Source organism: Otolemur garnettii, unplaced genomic scaffold, assembly GCF_000181295.1.
Source record: "Otolemur garnettii isolate 467f Iridium unplaced genomic scaffold, OtoGar3 scaffold00185, whole genome shotgun sequence".
Taxonomy (NCBI): domain Eukaryota; kingdom Metazoa; phylum Chordata; class Mammalia; order Primates; family Galagidae; genus Otolemur; species Otolemur garnettii.
The window spans coordinates 1,596,499-1,613,647 of NW_003852580.1; the positions used below are offsets into that span (position 1 = coordinate 1,596,499).

General features: G+C 52.6%; 1 protein-coding gene across 8 annotated transcripts in view; it reads left to right on the forward strand.

Moving 5' to 3' along the window:
- BANP (BTG3 associated nuclear protein) overlaps positions 1-11,461 on the forward strand; it is a 95,403-nt gene extending 83,942 nt beyond the window's left edge. For 5 of the 8 annotated variants that reach the window (XM_023507510.1, XM_023507509.1, XM_012812035.2 and 2 more), the window contains one exon: positions 9,667-10,937. In XM_023507510.1, coding sequence (XP_023363278.1) covers positions 9,667-9,972 — 306 coding nt within the window. In that variant the 3' untranslated portion in view covers positions 9,973-10,937. Of the gene's footprint in view, positions 1-9,666 lie in introns of all 8 variants that reach the window. The other 3 variants (XM_023507511.1, XM_003800796.3, XM_023507512.1) reach the window with 2 other exon arrangements.
- The last annotated feature ends 5,688 nt before the right edge of the window (positions 11,462-17,149 follow it).

The window sequence follows — 17,149 nt, forward strand, 5'->3', positions numbered from 1 at the left end:
TCGGGGTGAGTACCTGGTGCTGCCTCTGCCTCGTAATGTCGGGGTGAGTACCTGGTGCTGCCTCTGTGTCGTAACTTGGGGTGAGTACCTGGTGCTGCCTCTGCCTTAGAACGCACGCCCTAGGCAGTGAACTGGAAGTGGTGCTGGGCGGCTCCCGGATAGGGGCCTCTGGCACAGAGTTCGGATTTAGTAGAATCAGGGATCAGTTGCTCTGTGGTGATATATCTGTTGAAATGTTCAAACCTGGGTCAATTATTTATCTATATTTGGAAGATTATCAGCCACATAGGAAATCTTTAAAGGCTTGAGATTGATCCTGCTGCTTAGATCACAAATCATGAAATTATTAATATTTAGTGCTATTTCAAGTACATGTGTGTTTTGATACAGATAGTATATTTTTTAATAGTTGTGGTTAATGTCATCTAAGATGTATATGAGAAAAGCTTACATCAAATCACTTGAAAATGAGTTTTTTGTGTGTGGTCTGGTAAACCCATCACTAATAATAAACTCACATTCACATATGAACACATGAATAGGGTGGCGCCTGTGGCTCAGTGGGTAGGGCACTGGACCCATATGCTGAGGGAGGGGAGGTTTCAACCCAGCCCTGGCCAAACTGCAACAGCAGCAACAACAAAAAGCCGGGTGTTATGGCAGGCGCCTGTAGTCCCAGCTACTAGGGAGGCTGAGGCAAGAGAATGCCTAAGCCTAGGAGCTGGAGGTTGCTGTGAGCTGTGATGCCACGGCACTCTAACCAAGTCGACAAAGGGACACTCTGTCTCTAAAAAAAGAAAAAACATGAATACACATACAGACACACACACACTGCATATGAATTAAGCAAAGTTGAACAGAATAGTGCCGGGCCTGGGCCACTGTCACTGTGTATTTCTGAAATAACTTTTCCAGTGCCCAGCTGCCAGCAGGGTCTGCGTTCTTGAAGCTTTTAAACTTCTCTGCCCTGTTTGGCATCAGTGTCTCTTCTTATACTTTACTGCTGAAGAGTAAATTTCAGTAGCTTTCAGAATCTTTTCCCTAAAATGAAGCCTTCTAAACCAGCTGGGAAAAAGATTAGAAGAGATGGGAACATCCAACATTTTAGATGTTAAAGGTTTTTGGAAAGGGTGAGAAGAGGCTGTGTGTGTCTTTATCTCTAGCAGAAAAATGGCCTCTCATTTCCAGGAGGCTTCAGGCAGTTTTGAACAATTTGTCCCAGTAGGGTCACCTCACCTTCACAGACAGCGTGCCCACAATAAGAATGTTTCCATCAGGGAAACGAGCCCCGGCATCGCATGCCAACACACAAACAGATTCTGGAGACTCTGGGTGGCTCAGGGAATTAATCCCTTATGGAAAAGCCTTCCCTACTAGAAATGGTGGAAAATGTAATTTAAGCCACAAAAGGTCAGAAGTAGAGTGAGTTCCGTGTTGACTAGTCACAAAAAACAACCCGGAAAGACCAGAGAGCTGCCGGCGGGGCTCCCAGCCCCAGGCCAAGCAAGGCTCAGGCCACCTGGCAGCATCTCTGAGGGTCCCTCACCCTGCCTGAGGAGGCCAAGGCCTGGCTGGGCAGAGGGGCCGAGGCATTTCCTGCCCTGGCTCTGGCTCCTCGGGGCCCTCCGTGGCCCTGTGTAAGCTGCGTGAGGCAGCGGTTCCGTCGGGGTGGGTCTGGGTGCCCAGGGTCCTGCTGTGCTGCAGCTTCTGGGGCAGCAGGGAGGGCAGTTGCAGGCTGGAGCGGTGAGTGGTCAGTGAAATAGGTGTATTGTTTTTTTGGCTGTCCGTTCTGTCCCTTTGAATTTTGCTGTCCAGTAGTCGTAGCACAGAAGAGTCTTTCAAGTCAGGCAAGGGCCCAGGAAAAGCTGGACGGAGTTTCTGGCTGGGAAGGCTATTATAATTTTTTTAGCTAGAGAACTTGGACGCAACGATTGCTCCAATTTACATTTTCAGTATTTTAGTTAGTTGGAACAATGGTGGCTTTGAAGGGGCTCACATTAGCTGAAGCTGGAGCCCCTAGTCCAGGCTTCCTTCTCGCCGTGACTGTGCCCAGTGCCCTGTGTGTCCCTCATTGACCCTGAGACTGTGGCCGGGCGGGTGGTGGATGTTACTGCTCAGAATCATCATTGTCAGGTGAGCATTGGGAAGGCTGGATGGGAGTTTTGATGATGCTGAATCCAGAGTTTTCCCTCAATACTCCGTGCAGTGTGTGCAGCCCCCGTCAGCACTCAGGGGTATTTGCTGAGTGAATAAATGTAAACGTAATAATTCCAAATTAGTGCTCAGTTAACTGTAAGATTCGTTGACTGAAGACACTTGAAACACTTTCTTATTTTCAGCCATTTAAAAACATGACATGTAGCCTCTAATTCTCAGTCTCCAAGTCTCTGCCCCACTGGTCCTGGGCAGACCTGCCCTGGTCTCCCTCACGATGTGGGCTCCAGGGCCTGACTTGCTCACATGTAGGCTGAATGACTGTGTGGCGTCTCTTCTGACAGTTAGGATGCAGGTATTCTCCGTGTGATCCTGAGACGCCAGCCACTGGCGTTTGACTTGGGGCCTGACATCCAGTGGGGACACTGTCCAGGAAGGTTGGGCTGCATGTGTGGACTCGGACACACCTCTGCCTGGCCCACGGGGGGTTATTGCCCAGGACTTCCTTTTGCTGCCCTGTCCTCTAGGCCTCGCTCCTTAGGCCTCCCCACATGCTGTGCCCGATTCCCCCCCTGCCCTCAAGCCTCACACCAGTCACCATGGCGAACCCCGCCATGCTGGCTTTCTCCAGGCTTCCCTGTGTGGATGTGGGGTATGCTCCTAAGCCACTCAGCAGGGTGCTCCGTGTCCCCACTTGACGGGATGCATAAGCCTTTGGGTCACCTGTGGGGCCCTGGGGATAGGCAGCAAAGGTGAAAGCACCTGGCTCTGGCCTGGCCAGCTCTGCAGCCCTCTCAGGGCCTTAGTGTCCTGTGATCCCTGCCAAGCCCCAGGGACCAGCCCTGGGGCACCTCAAGTGTAGCGTCAGCTCCCTGAAGGCTGCAGTGGGGGCAGCCTCCTTCTCTAGAGGAAAGGGAGCAGGTGAGCCTGGGCGTGCTGGCCAAGGTGCCTGTGGAGGGTGGATGGGGACAGTGACCTCACGCAGCAGGGCTGTGGGGCAGGGCTGTGCTCAGCGGGCTCCTGGGGCACAGCATGTGGGTGTACCATCTGTAGGAATTCTTCCCGCAGGCCTGGTCAGGTTATGGATAATCACAGGCTTTACTTAAAAACCTGAATGTGGCAACAGTCTGCCTTTACTTTAGCTTGAACTTGGTGTCTGGAACAAGGTGTTTCTGACATGGCATCACCTGGATGGAGAACCTTCCTCTCCCCTCCCACGAGGGGTTCCTGGGGGTGGTTTCTTGTTGGGGAACCTTGATGGGGAACCTTCCCACGTGGGGTTCCTGGGGGTGGTTTCTTGTTGGGGAACCTTGATGGGGAACCTTCCCACCTTCCCACGTGGGGTTCCTGGAGGTGGTTTCTTGTTTCATGTGTGAGCATTGCCACAGAAGCAGCATACTGTTCAGGGGGCCATGGGCTGGGTGTGTGACCGCGCTCCTCCTGGAGCAACCTGCTCTCAGCTGGACCTGCCTGGTGCTTCTTGGTATTTTTTACCTGGAGAAAGTTTGAGGAAACCCTTTACCCCTGCACTTAAACCATGGAGGCATCAGACTTTAGAATTAGTTAAGTTGGTGATGGCATCTCACAAGATCTCCAGGACAGAGGATTTCAGGGAAATGTACTTGTATTTCTGTCAGTGGATGTAAAGACTTAAGAATGACAATGTGGCTTTTTGGCATTTGCTGTGTCAACATATGAAAAAGATTTTAGGTTGGAGTTGGTAGTTCGGCGGTGTTGCAGAGATGAGGGTCTTTCTCTGAGCACTTTATTTCTGTTAAGAGGAAGTAGCTCTGAATTGATGTCATGCTGTGAACAGGTCACCCTGGTAAGTGGACTGTGCCCTTCACAAGCTGGATCCAAACTAAACACGTACACCCCGTCGGCTCGCCCGCCTATCAAGGCCGCCGATTAGCGCCTCCGCCTCATCCCCCAGTTTGGGCAGATTCTTGGTTGGATTTAGAATTTTATATCTAAATGGTGCTGAAAAGTTCTTGGGCTTCTTTACATGTATTTCAGGCTTTGCACCAGTTTTGCTTTGTCTCAGTGGGTATTAAACTGAGTTCGAGAGTTGGCAGGAACCGGAGGAAATCCAAGGGTGAGGGTGTGCCCCCAGCGCAGACATGTAGGCGGTTCCCCGGGGCACCTCTGCTCATACCCTCCCTGCTTGGTCTACAGGGGAGACCATTATCTTCTGGTCTGCAGATAACGGGTGCTGTTGTCCCCAGTGTGTGGAGGGAGGCCCTCCAGATGGATCTGGGAAAACAGCAGGTGCCCACACCCTGCCTGAGTGCCCTTCCCAAGGCGAGAGTGTGCTGTCTTTCTCCAGGGCCAGCTGGAGCTGAGGCCCCACTGCGGCCTGGGAGGCAGGGTGGGCGCTGCATTCACTCGGCTGTGTCTGCATTCCAGAGCCTGTTTGGAGAAGCCTCAGGTCGGGGCTCTGCTCCAGACATAAAATAAGCAGGGAGAAGGAAGAAGAGCTGAAAGCATGACAGAAAGAAGTGGGAGTCCGTCCCGTGCACTTTACCCTCCGTGGTGTGCCTCAGACTTCTTGTTTGTTTTGAGTCAGGAGATGGGCTCAGGTGTGGCGCCCTGTCCCACTGGCAGCAGAGTCGACCTCTAACCCTGGAGCCACAGTATTCAGCAGGGTGGGGGCCGCCTCTGCATTAAAGATCAGGCCTCCATGCGTTTTCTCATTACCAATTTAAAATCAAGTCCAAATCAACAGATTGTATCTCCATCTGCTATGGATTTCAGGAAGTGGTGAGGTGCCCACGGCTGGGAAGTAGGCAGGGCAGTCCTCTGTGTGGTCGGCCTGTGGAGTGTGGCATGTCTGTCTGTGAGCTGGTCCCTGCATGGCCACCCATTCTCACACCACAATGCAGCCGACAGTTTGTACACACACCATTGCGAAGGCAGGTGCAGGGCAGGGAGCAGGGGCCTGGGTCCAGGAGGCGGCAACAGCAGCCCTGGTGGGGGAATGTGCAGCCAAGGGCTGCTCAGCCTGAGGCTGCAGCTGAGACCACCTCCCTGGCGTGTTCCTGGCTGGGGAGCCACAGTGTGTCCCCCACCCCCATGCTGGGGAGGGAGGCTCCACCCTCAGCCACTCCAGTGGAGGCCGCCAGGCAGCCAGTGGGGACCTGAGGCTTGGGATGTTGGTGGGACACTGTCCTGGCCTGTCCTTCATGGCCAGTTAATTGCCCTGGAAGCACAGGTGAGGCTGAGCTCACCGCTCTTTGGCACCTCCCTTGCTCGCTCCTGGGCTTTGGGTCCCTGTGTTCCTGCCCTCTAGCCCCACACCCTGTTATGTGCTCGGCTGCATCCAGGGGACACTCAGAGTGGGGAAGTTCTTAGAACCAGGCTCATGTGAGCAGCGCTTCAGGGTCCCGTTTGCACCCCAAGGTGCTCTGTTGAACAGGGCCCTTCACAAATGTGTGAGCTTAGTTCTGGAGAGGGTCACCGTGGGGAGGGGAAGTGGTGAAGGTGATGGGGGTGCAGGGGGGTGGTGCTCCTGGCTCTTGGAAGTTTGTCGCTTCATCAGGCGCCTGCTATGCCCACAGTCTCCTCTGTCTGTGTGGAGCCGAAATGATGCCTCACAACAGTACCTGGGTGTGTTTGCACGACCTCTGGGAGTGTGTGGGCTTCTCGCCGGGTGCTCAGTGAGGCCGCTGATTTGAAGTGGCATTTGGAGTGACAGAACCTCCTGGTGACTTCTCGTGGTCTTAGGAAGCCTTTCTGTGGGTGCTTTTAGGAACTGAGTTTTTTTGCCAAGCTTCACAGAGGCTCCCCGGCCTCAAGCTGAGCCTTGCTCCAAACTCGAGGAAGGAACGTGTCCTGCGTGATAAGAAGGACATCCTGACAGATGTCTCACACCTTTACTAAGGGGTCTCCTTAACTCTTAGAGACTCTTAACTTTACATTTTCTTTTAAAAACTTCACTTGAATCTCTTAAACTTTCCCCTAGAATTCCTGGTCCAAGCCTCCTGCAGGGAGAGCCCAGAGCTATGTGCACAGCCACATGGGGACAGGGACAGTCCCTCTTTTCCTTCTTTGCTTGTGATGCCCCAAGGTACCTCACGTCCTCCTGCATCTCCACTAAGTCTGTCTGGTCCTTGTTGCCACTTCCACTGAATTAGCACAGAGGCAGCAGCAGCGCTGGACCTTCAGGAGGGAACCAGATGCAAATGCTGTCCCCTCCCTGGACTGTGGTCTAGTGGGACTGTGGGTGCTCCCTCCAGAGGTGGGTGCATTGGGGAGGGGGCAGAGGGTTGGATGCTGTTCCCACCACATGTGTGTCCCTCCTCCCCTGCCCTCTGGTGACCAGTGGGCAGGGTGGTCTCAGTGGTCACAGACAGCAGGCCTGTCTTCCTGCTGCTTTTCCTCGCACTGGTGGAGCATGGAGGTTTGTGGTGGTGGCTCTTGTTCTTAGAACAGATAAATCTGTTGAGTTTACTCAGGTTTCAGGCAACTTGGCAAGTTACTTTGAATGGGGCTTTTGGCATTTTTGCTCTTTGTGCCAAAAATAAGAAAAACAACCTTTCCTACTTCTTGCATAGACAGTTCTCCTGAGATGCGTCAGGATGGAGCACCGTGTCCTGCAGGCTTGGAGAGCCAGGCTGGTGGCCGTCCACTTCACTGTCCCCAACTTGGGGAGTTTGCTGAGCAGAGAATACCCCGGGCCAGGGCCCTGGGTGGCTTCATGTGACTTGTACTGGGGAAGCCCGAGGGCCCTCCTGGGATTTGCTTTGCTTACTTGAAAAATAAAGCTTTTGCAGGGCCCAGGGTAATATCAGCAGAGGCCTTCACAGCCAGCAGTGCCAGGTGTGGGGCCGGTGCTGCTCTGCGGAGCTGTAGCCACGACTCTCTGGGAGGGTACTGACCCTCTATCCGCTGGCTAGGAAGGCATCTGATTTGTTGGGGATTCAGTGCCGGGTCAGGGACCATGGGCAGCAGAGGAGACGTCATCTCCCCTCTATCCTGGGAGACCTTTCAGCTCCCTCAGCACAGATGGTTTAGAACAGGAAAACTAGGCAAGGACTGTCAGGGCTTGTGTTTCTTGTTATTTTTGTTCATTTGAGAGTTTTGTGTTTTTATTTTATTTATTTATTTTGAGACAGAGTCTCATTCTGTTGCCCTGGGTAGAGTGTCGTGGCATCATAACTCACAGCAACCTCAGACTCTTGGGCTCATGATTCTCTTGCCTCAGCCTCCCAAGCAGCTGGGATCACAGGCTCCCGCCACAATGCCTGGCTAGTTTTAGGGGGGAGGGGGTCTCATTCTAGCTCGGGCTGGTTTCCAGTTCCTGACCTCAAGCAGTCCACCCACCTCAGCCTCCCAGATTGCTGGGATCCCAGGCGTGAGCCACACACCAGGAGTTTTGTGTTTTAGTGAAGAGCCATTTGGGGACCTGCCTGGGTGGCTGCAGGCAGTTCCTGTGGCTGCCACCAACCCTAACCCCAACCAAGGACCCCACACCAGATAGATCTCCCAGGGCGGCAGTCAGGGTGTCCCAGGCTGCTTCTTTTGGGGCCTCCAGAGCAGAGCACCTTTTTTGTGTTCTGTCCCATCTGTCTTTGAAGGCCGGGAAAGGCTGGGTCCTTTTCACATCCTGTCTGTGACTGTGTGGCTGGGGGAGTCTCAGCTGCTACAGGCTCCAATGGTGACACTAGGCCCATCTGGACAGTGTGGGGTGTCAGTTTTGTCACAGTTGAGGTCCCTCTACCCACATAAAGCTCCCTATTGTCAGGGCCTGGGGCTTAGGATGTGGGCACCCTTGAGGCAGCTCCTCTGCCAGGCACGGCTGCTGGAATTAGAATGTGCACTGTGCTGACAGGTGCTCTGAAGCCACAAAGGAGCAGCAGGCAAGAATGTCCTGCCACCTTTTGTTCTAAAAAGTGATGGCAAAATGTGAATTGTCCACTGAGGCTGAAACAGTTGAGGCAAAGGGCAGGGAGACCAGGCCCACTTTGAGCCCTTGGCCTGTGGGGAGTGTGGACGAGCTGTCGGCCCCTGAAGTGTACCTGTGTCTCCACAGTCCCACTCCTGGCTCTGTTCCCAGCTCTGAGCATCCTTGAGCCTTGCCGTGCCTCCTGCCTGTGGCCTCGTCCTCCTGCCAGTTCGCCTCCTGGGCACCACTTGCAGGGCCAGATGCCAGGCAGCGATCCTGCCTGGCTCTTGGTGTCCCTGGCAGAGTGGCCCCATCTGCCGCAGAGCGTGCTACCATCTTCCTCCTGCCGGGCACAGGCCTTCTGCAAGCTCTGTCCCTCCCAGGACCCTGGCGGCTATGGGTCTCCTGCTGTGGCAGGCGCAGCGTGAGTGTGACTGTGAGCAGGATGGGCAGGACCTTGAGAGCCATGAGGTGTCAGGGACGCTGAAAAGCATTCCCTCGTGAAATGCTTCCCGTGTACGAGGGTCCCAGCAGGATGCACACAGGGCTTTATAGATCTAGATAAAATTCATGACTCACAGAACTATTTAATACAACAGATAGATTGACAGGAAGTGAATGTTCAGGGAGCAGCCTCACCCCCGAGGTGGATGTTAGCAGTGGGCAGTGACTTTCTTCTGAACGAAACACAGAGTCTGGTGGTGTTTCCCTCCGTGACATCCTGGCCCATAGCACCCACAGGGGCCCTGCCCTTTGGCTTTTAGATGCAGAGGCCGCTCTGCCCCCGGGATGCTGTGGGCCTGGGGGTCAGGCAGAAGGGGTTGGTCTCCCCCTAGAAAGCAGAAGGTGCTGGAAGGAACCAGCTCTTAGCCAGGTCTGTGTCTCTGGCCTCTGCTTCTGGAGATGCATCTCCTCAATTTCCCTAAAACTCTGTGTCACTTTAAACTGAGCTTAGGTTAAAATAAAGCAAAGCTACATTGCCTGGAAAAACTCTGTTCTGAAGCAGAAGTAAGAAAATCCTACCCCATAAATCAAGGGAGAGAAAAGGCTTCTCAAAAGCCTTATGTGATACTGAATCATTTTCTTTTTTTTTCCACAAAAGTGCCAAACCGCGTCTGCAGTGTGTGTGTTTATTATCAGCAGGGAACGCTGTTCATATTCCCCGTCTCCTGTCTGTTGGGAGCCTGTGGGTCTTCCAGGGAGTGGGACACAGCTGTGTCAGTGGCTCTGTGAGGCCCTGGGATGCGCAGGTGGGGTCACTGGCAGCTGTCAACCAGAGGTCACAGCCATTAGCCAGGCTCATCACAGCAGCTTGGGCGTTTTGGGGTAGAGGGTACCAGACAGGTGTTTTGTTGAGTTCTGAACCTGCCTGAAAACCAGTTGTACAAATTCATGAGTGAGAGAGCTCCCCCCCATTTCTGGTTTTAACTGCTGACTGGTGACTCTGGTCCTCACACTTCATGTCAGGTGCTGCTCTGCAGTGACTTGGACACAGTGGACCCTGCGTCCTTAAATGGGCCTGGCACTGTCTCTTGGATGTTGCTCAGGAGACCCTGGGGTGTCCACTGCTTTCTGGCTGCCGCTGGGCTGGTGACTGAGCAGAGCCGCCCTTGGGTTTGTTTCTCTAGGTGCTGCAAGGAGCCCAGCTGATAGCTGTGGCCTCCTCAGACCCCACTGCAGCAGGCGTGGATGGGTCGCCTCTCCAGGCCAGTGACATCCAGGTCCAGTACGTGCAACTGGCGCCGGTGAGTGACCACACAGCCGGGGCACAGGTGAGTGCCCCGTCCCCCCTAGACATGCATGCCGTGGCCATGCACAGGCCCTTCCTCCTGCTGTGGCTGATGCTGACACCTCGCTTGGTGAATTACCATTATAAGACCTGTGATTTGGATATAGTTGCTCATTTAAGGATCTTGTTTTTTATAAGCACCTGAAAACACGGAGGTGAGAAGGTGGATCCAGCCCAATTTCCAGTTTCAGCATGCTCTTGAGTTACTCTGTCTTGTGGAAATGTTTATAAATGCAGGGGCCAAAATGACCTTCTGCCCTCTCTCCCCCACCTCAGAGCCTGCCCTGGGCACTAGGGGGCGAGCGGGCCCCCTTGACCTGAGCACGTGCTGCCTTCAGTTGAGGGTCACACCTCTAGGGCAGCCCCAGGCTGGCGGCCCCACTGTGGGCTCCCCGCTTCCTCCTGTGGCCCATGTGACTCTTCCCACTAAGCCTCTTGGGGAGTCTGGGCAGAAGCCCCCAGATTGCCACCCCCATCAGGGCACGTTCTTGATGCTAAGACAGATGATCAGGGACTGATTCTGAAATTAGATATTTTCCCTTTAATTTGTCATCAAATAAAGCTGTGCATCTATAAGGTCCCTATAATATCTGTAATTTGTTGATTACAACTTATGTCTTTATGAAAACAAAAGTCACTGAACCCCAAAATACTTCCCTGGAACACTGGAATTGTTTTTATAGAAAGGCAGAATGGTAACTGAAAGTCTGGGTCAGTCTGTTAGGCTAAGGGTGTGTTGTTAGCCCTCTGGTTACTCCTGATGAGTCAAAGGAGCAGGGATAGAGACAGGAAGCAGCCGCGCTGGCCAGGGGCCACGTTCACGGGGGTAGTTGCCAGAGCTGCCCCTGCCCGCCTCACCCCTATGTTCTGTATCAAGCGAGGTGGAGCCACGGCCTCGCCACAGCCCAGCTCTCTGTGTTTTCTGCCCTGTGCGTGAACATCCTGGCTGCTCTATGGCTATCGAGGGGCCTGGCCATGCAGCAGTGGGTGTGTTTCTAGAAAAGCCCTCTTCTCCCCCTTGCAGACAGCTGATACCCTGCAGCCCACCCTGCAGCCCGAGATGCAGCTGGAGCACGGAGCCATCCAGATCCAGTGAGGTGAACGGGCCTCGCCGCAGAGACTGCACCCAGCCCAGCGCCAGCTGCAGCTGACAACCTGGTCCCCACGCCCTGCTGCGCCGGCTCCTGACCGGCGGCGGCTGCACACTCTGTTGTGAGCGTCTGAAAGCCGCCTCTTCTGCGGGGGAAGTGTCCTAATAAACTAAAACGATAACAACCAGCCACCATGCCCTTCCGGAAGGCCCCCTTTCTTTTGAGTCCACCTGTTGGTGTCTGGAGGACAAGGGGAGGTGCGGAGCGTGTGGCCACATGAGGGAAATCAAGAACTATGATATTTTTCTGTTTAAATAGCTTTTTTAATTTGCTATGGTGTTTATAACAAAAAAGAAAATTCATAAAAAAAAAAAAACCCAGTGGCGTAGCAGAAGCCTTTTGCTGTGTGCCCTGTTCAGTGTCATGAAAATAGGTGTTTGCAAAAGAAGCTGGCGGAGATACTGCTGACCTACTTTTCTAGGGGCAAATGTTCTCAAACACTGTAATTATGCATTTCTATGAAATAAAATGTATTTATGACCACAGCGGCTTTGATGTCCTTTCCTCTGAGGCACCTTGTCCCTGGCACAGGCGGGTGTCCTCCATGCACCTGCTCTCAGCCCGGGCTGCTCAGGAGCCACCCCTCGGCCAGCAGCTGCCTCAATGGGAGGCGTGGTGTCCCCACGGTGGCTGGAGTCCCTCCTCAGTGCTGTCCGAGCTCTCAGAAGGGAGCCTTGGTGCAGAGCACAGGTCACACTGAGATGACACAGACGCTCTGGGAGGGGCAACTCTGGCGTCCCCAGAGGACATCGATCCAAGGCGCATGCCTTCACATCTGAAGTTTTTTAAAAGACAGAGAAAATAGCTGCAAACTCAAGTGCCGAGTCGGCTGGCAAGGGAGCCGAGAGGACCAACTAGGTGGAGAACAGCCACGAGATGAAACGAAACGTCTTAATAGCTTCTGTTTCTACCAAATCTTATCTGTAACCTAAAGTCTTTTCAGAAAGAAAGGCCCAGCCCTTCACTGTTAAGTGTTTCCAAATGTTTAAGAAGAATAGTCTTTTATAAACTCTTCCAGAGAAGCAAAAAAAAAAAAGAGTTCCCATGTTTTTTTCTGAGTTTTGAGGCAGCATAACCTTAACACCAAAACCCAACAAGGATGTTTCAAAAAAGGAAAGAAAAATCAAAACATCATATGTACTCTATAAAGATACACAGCTCTGGGGCAGCGCCTGTGGCTCAGTGAGTGGGGCACCGGCCCCATATACCAAGGGTGCACAGGTTCAAACCCAGCCCCAGCCTAACTGCAACACATAAAAGCCAGACGTGTGGCAGGCGCCTGTAGTCCTGGCTACTCGGGAGGCTGAGGCAGGAGAATCACATAAGCCCAGAAGTTGGAGGTTGCTGTGAGCTGTGACGTCACGGCATTCTACCGAGGGCGACATAGTAGGACTCTGTCTCTAAAAGAAAAAAAGATACAATAATAAAAAGAAAAAAAAAACCCAGGCCAGCATTTCTCTCGGACATCCCGTGTAATCCTAAACAGAGTACGAACCAGGTGGGTTCATTGATACTGAGTGGTGATAATATCTTCACCACACTAGGTTGGGCTCAGAAAAGCAGGGCTAATAGTCAAAAAATGGGTCTAAATAATTCACCAGATTAACCAAAGAGACCACATGGTCATCTTAAATGCAGAACTTATTCATAATTAAGAGAAACTTAGCAAACTAAGGATAGAAAGGAGCTTGCTTAAAACGATGCAAGGTGTCTATCAGAAATCTCCCGAGAACAGCCCGTTACCTGTGCAGTGTGGGACGTTCTCCCCTGAGGTGAGACGGAAGGGCCAGCAACACCGATGCTCCACTCTGAGCAGCAGAAATGCCCACACGCTGAGGCGGGAGATGGAGATGAAAAAGCTTAAAAGCCAGGCACGAAGCTGTCAGTACCTGCCAGTGGCTGCACATGAAGAGACATCCAGAGAAGCCCACAAGCAGACCAGGGAGTGAATTGAGGTCGCTGCCCATGTGACCAAGATGCAGGAATCAATCGAGGCCTTAAATGCCGGGAACAACTATGATCACTTATAAATGTTACTTATTGCAGACGCTAAGAAACTTCAACAAACGTAGAAATTAACAAAAGATGTCTGGGGCAGAAAGCTCTAGAATATTCTTGAAGCAAAGTGAGGAAACCCTCAAAAGGTGGAGGGACGTGGCCCATTTGGGGTCTGGGAACCTCAACATTGTGCAGGCATCCACTCTTCCCTAACTGGTAAATTCAGTGCAATGTCGATCAAATCCAAGCACAGATTTTTGTGACATTGATGTGCTTGTTCTGGAATGTATTTTAAAATGCAGAAGACCAAGGACAGCAAAGGCAGCCTTGAAGAACCGTGTTGGAGGCCGTGAGCGTGACCGGCAGGTGAGGTGGTGTAGAGTGTGGTGAGTGGACAGGGCGGTGCGGCAGGATGAGGCATCCAGGAGCAGCCCCGCCTGGGGGTCAGCGAGAGAGTCGCTGCCGTCCACAAGCCGCGCTTTGCCTCTTGAGTGTTTATGGAAAACAACTGACCAGTCTCCTGCTTCATAGAAATCATTTGTGCAGCCGATTGTGCAAGAAATTTGAGAGAACTTGTAGGAGGCAGCAAAGGAGAACCCTGTGACCTCGGGGTAATCAAAGGTGTCTTAAGCTGGACACAAAAATACTCTACAGAAAAAGGTTGACCGACAGGAGTTCAAATTGCAAGAAAAGATCGAGGCACAGAGTGGAAGGAGAAATGTATCATCCCTTGCCAGTACAGGACTTGTATCCAGGACGGATAAAGAATCCTATCAGGTCATGAGAAGGACAGTGGTCCACTCTGACCTTGTGTTGGTTCCCAGGCGGCTTCTCCCAGGCCTTCTGGTGGGGGGAGGGAGTGAACACGGCCTCCTGATCAGTCTCAGAAATAAGGATTCCTTCCCTCCCTCCCTTCCGTCTTTCCTCCCTCGCACCCTCCCTCCCTCCCTCCCTCACTCCTTCCATCCCTCACTCCCCCCTCCTTTCTCCTTTCCTTCCTCCCCTGCCTTACCAAAAAGAAAAGGGCAAAAGATCTGAACAGACACCTAATACAAGAAGATCTCTAAATGGCCAGTAGACATGTGAAAATTGCTCAGCCTGAAATTGAACCTGCCACAAGAGGCCTCCACAGTTCCTGAGTTTTTAAAAGACTAACGCAAGGAGGAATGTGAGCCACTGGGCCTCCCACACCCTGGGCACAGTGGCGATTGGTCAGACCACAGCAGAGGGCAGTGCAACACCTTCAGCTAAAGTGAACAGGCACCCCGACACCCCAGTCACCCTGGGGGTGCCCAGTGGGTGTCCCGCAAGGGAGCTTCAGATGTGCTAGGGTGGCCACAGCAGCCCATGGTCAGCGTGAGATGGGAGAACCTCAGACACCTGTCACCATCTGGGTGCTGCTAGTCTCATGGGGTGTTAGCAGCACCAAAAAGGCAGGGATCACCCCCTCTGAGGTCACCAGGACTCACACGTGTGAGGTGTGGAATGGAAACCAGCACCCTCATCCCATCTGTGCCCACCTCAGAACAAAGTCACCGCTGGGTTAGAGACTCTGTGGAGGAGAGCGATGGAGACAGGGAGTGGCTGGGGGCTCCTGGGCAGCTGGTGTTGTGGATCTCACTGGGTGCCTTTGTTTGTGGGAAGGCGTGCTGTGTTCACAGTTTCCAGTGTCAGCCTTTAATTAAAAAAATTCAAAACCCAAAGGCAAAAGTTGGCTCCCAGCAGACCTGCACCAAAGGACACTTTGAAGACTGTACTTTAGGCAGAAGGGACGCAACCCAGATGGGAGGGCAGAGCAGGTAACTGAGGAAAGAAAGGTGTCCACAGGGCTTAGAGAGAAACAGTTAGCTCAGGGCAAGGGGGGTGCTCAGGAAGATGCAGGAAGATGTCCACACTGGGGTGTGCAGCCTCCAAAGTAGTAGAGGGGAGTCACAGTCAGACTATTCAGATAGTCGGTGCAAAGAAAGGAGCTGGCCCGGCGTGGGCGGCGTCCACTGGGCAGTACAGAGGCCACTCACAAGACAGCAGAAGAGCTCAAACACACAGAATGTGCCTGGAGTCCCGGGAGTCTCATGGAGCGCGCAGGATTCCTGGTCAAGGGTCTACACAAGGAGAGGGCTCCCGGCATTGGGTGACCTGTGAGGTTGCTTTCCTCCTGGGACAGCTGCTGACCCAACAGCTGGGTACATGGACATTGGGACCAGGACTGCAGAGGTCCCAGGGCCCCCTTGTGTTGGGTCCCAGGCGGCTTCACCCAGGCCTTCAGGGCTGCTGCTCGCGTTGTCTCGGTCACTGACATGGTCTTGGGGGCTGATGTCCTCAGCTGCCAGGCCGAGGCAAACTCTAGTCCCGGCCAGGAAGATAGTCAAATTAGGTCCACAAGCAATTTTGCAAATACAGTATCCAGGACAGAGTCAGAAACAATTAGTCAAAGGAGAGACAACAGCAGATGAGAGCCTGCAATCACAACAGGCAACAGAAGCGGGTCCTGGGCTGCACAGATGCCGGGCGCAGCCACACTCAGACACAGCTCTGGGCCACAGAGGCGGGGCTCACCCCACACTCAGACACAGCCCCGGGCGCACCCACACTCACACACAGCCCTGGGCCACACAGAGGTGGGGCTCACCCCACACTCAGACACAGCCCCGGGTGCACCCATACTCAGACACAGCCCTGAGCCACACAGACGCCAGGCACACCCCACCGTGGACACAGCCCCAGCCGCATGGATGCCAGGTGCACCTCACACTCGGACACAGCTCTGCTTATAGCTTCCTGGTTTTGTGGAAAGCCTGTGTACGTTTACCTCGTTCTGCCTTATTTATTTCTTTATTTGTATAAATATTTGGGGTGCATGTGTGATTCTGTTACATGCGTTTGTTGCATCGTGGTGAAGTCAGGGCTGTTCGGGAGTCCACCTGCCTGGCAGACACTGCCCACACGGCCCCCACCCTGACTGCTTCCAATCTCATCTGCTTACAGTTTTCAGAGAGAAAACGGGTGAATTTACACAATGATCTGGAATCTTTTATGAAGTACCAAACGGCAGTTCTGCAAGTAGAAAGTGAAATGATCACAAGGAGTTGTTCAGTGTGTAGTTCTCACAGCAGAGCAGACGTTCTGAGGAGGTGACTGGTGAACACAAAACTAGAGGATTCCCAAAGTGAAGCGTTTCACCACATGCTCAAGGAAATCAGTCTGTTCTTTCACAAACTCTTCCAAAGATAGAAAGCAGTGGAACATTCACCAACAGAACCTGAACAGATCAGCCGAGAAAGAAAACTACAGCGCGATCTTACACGGTGATAAGTTCTGAGCAAAACATTAGCCAGTCAAATGTAGCAACGTACAGAGAATTTCTTCCGCTGTTACTGCTACAAGTGCTATTGGTTTCATGTTTGATTTTGTATCTAATACTCTCACCGCCCAGACCTTTCACTCTATACTGATTTACAGTATGCACTAAATCCTTCAGTTTCACCGTGACCACACTGCTTTTAGCCCATGGGTGCAGCTTGGTGTGACCCCAAAATGTCATTCAACGTAACTCAACACGCAGATTAAAGGAAGGGGAAAGTCACGTGATCATCTGAGCAGACGTAGAGACAGCTTTTGATAAAATTCAGCAACCATTCAAAATGTTGAGGAAAATAATCTACTCGCATTCCTGAAACAGAAGGGAACTCCCTGACAGGGCTTGCACAAAGCCCAGCGGCTCTAGTGCATCCCCTGACGTCACAGCGAGGCCGGGGAGGCCATGGGGCGGGTACCTCGCCTCCCAGACAGGAGGAGACAACACTGCCACACTTCACAGACAATGTCGTCATGTTCTAGAAAACCCCAAATAGTTTCCAAATAAAATCCAAAATAATTCCTGGAGATAAATTGTTGGAAATACTAAGAAACCTCTGCAAGGTTTGGGGGCTCAAATAACAAAATGTTACTGTGTTATTATCTACCGTCAGCAGTCCACTAAAAATGAAACTCTGAAAAGCCACCGTTAAGAGAAACTTGGAGCGTTAAAGTATCAAGAAATGAATTCCACGAATGCTGCGGGTGTTTCACGGGGAATACTCTAACTTTGCTGAAGGGGAAATGAACCCAAATCAGGGCGACCTGCCCACGAGTGGGTGCACACACTGGGCCACACCCACTGCTCCCCGCCTTGCC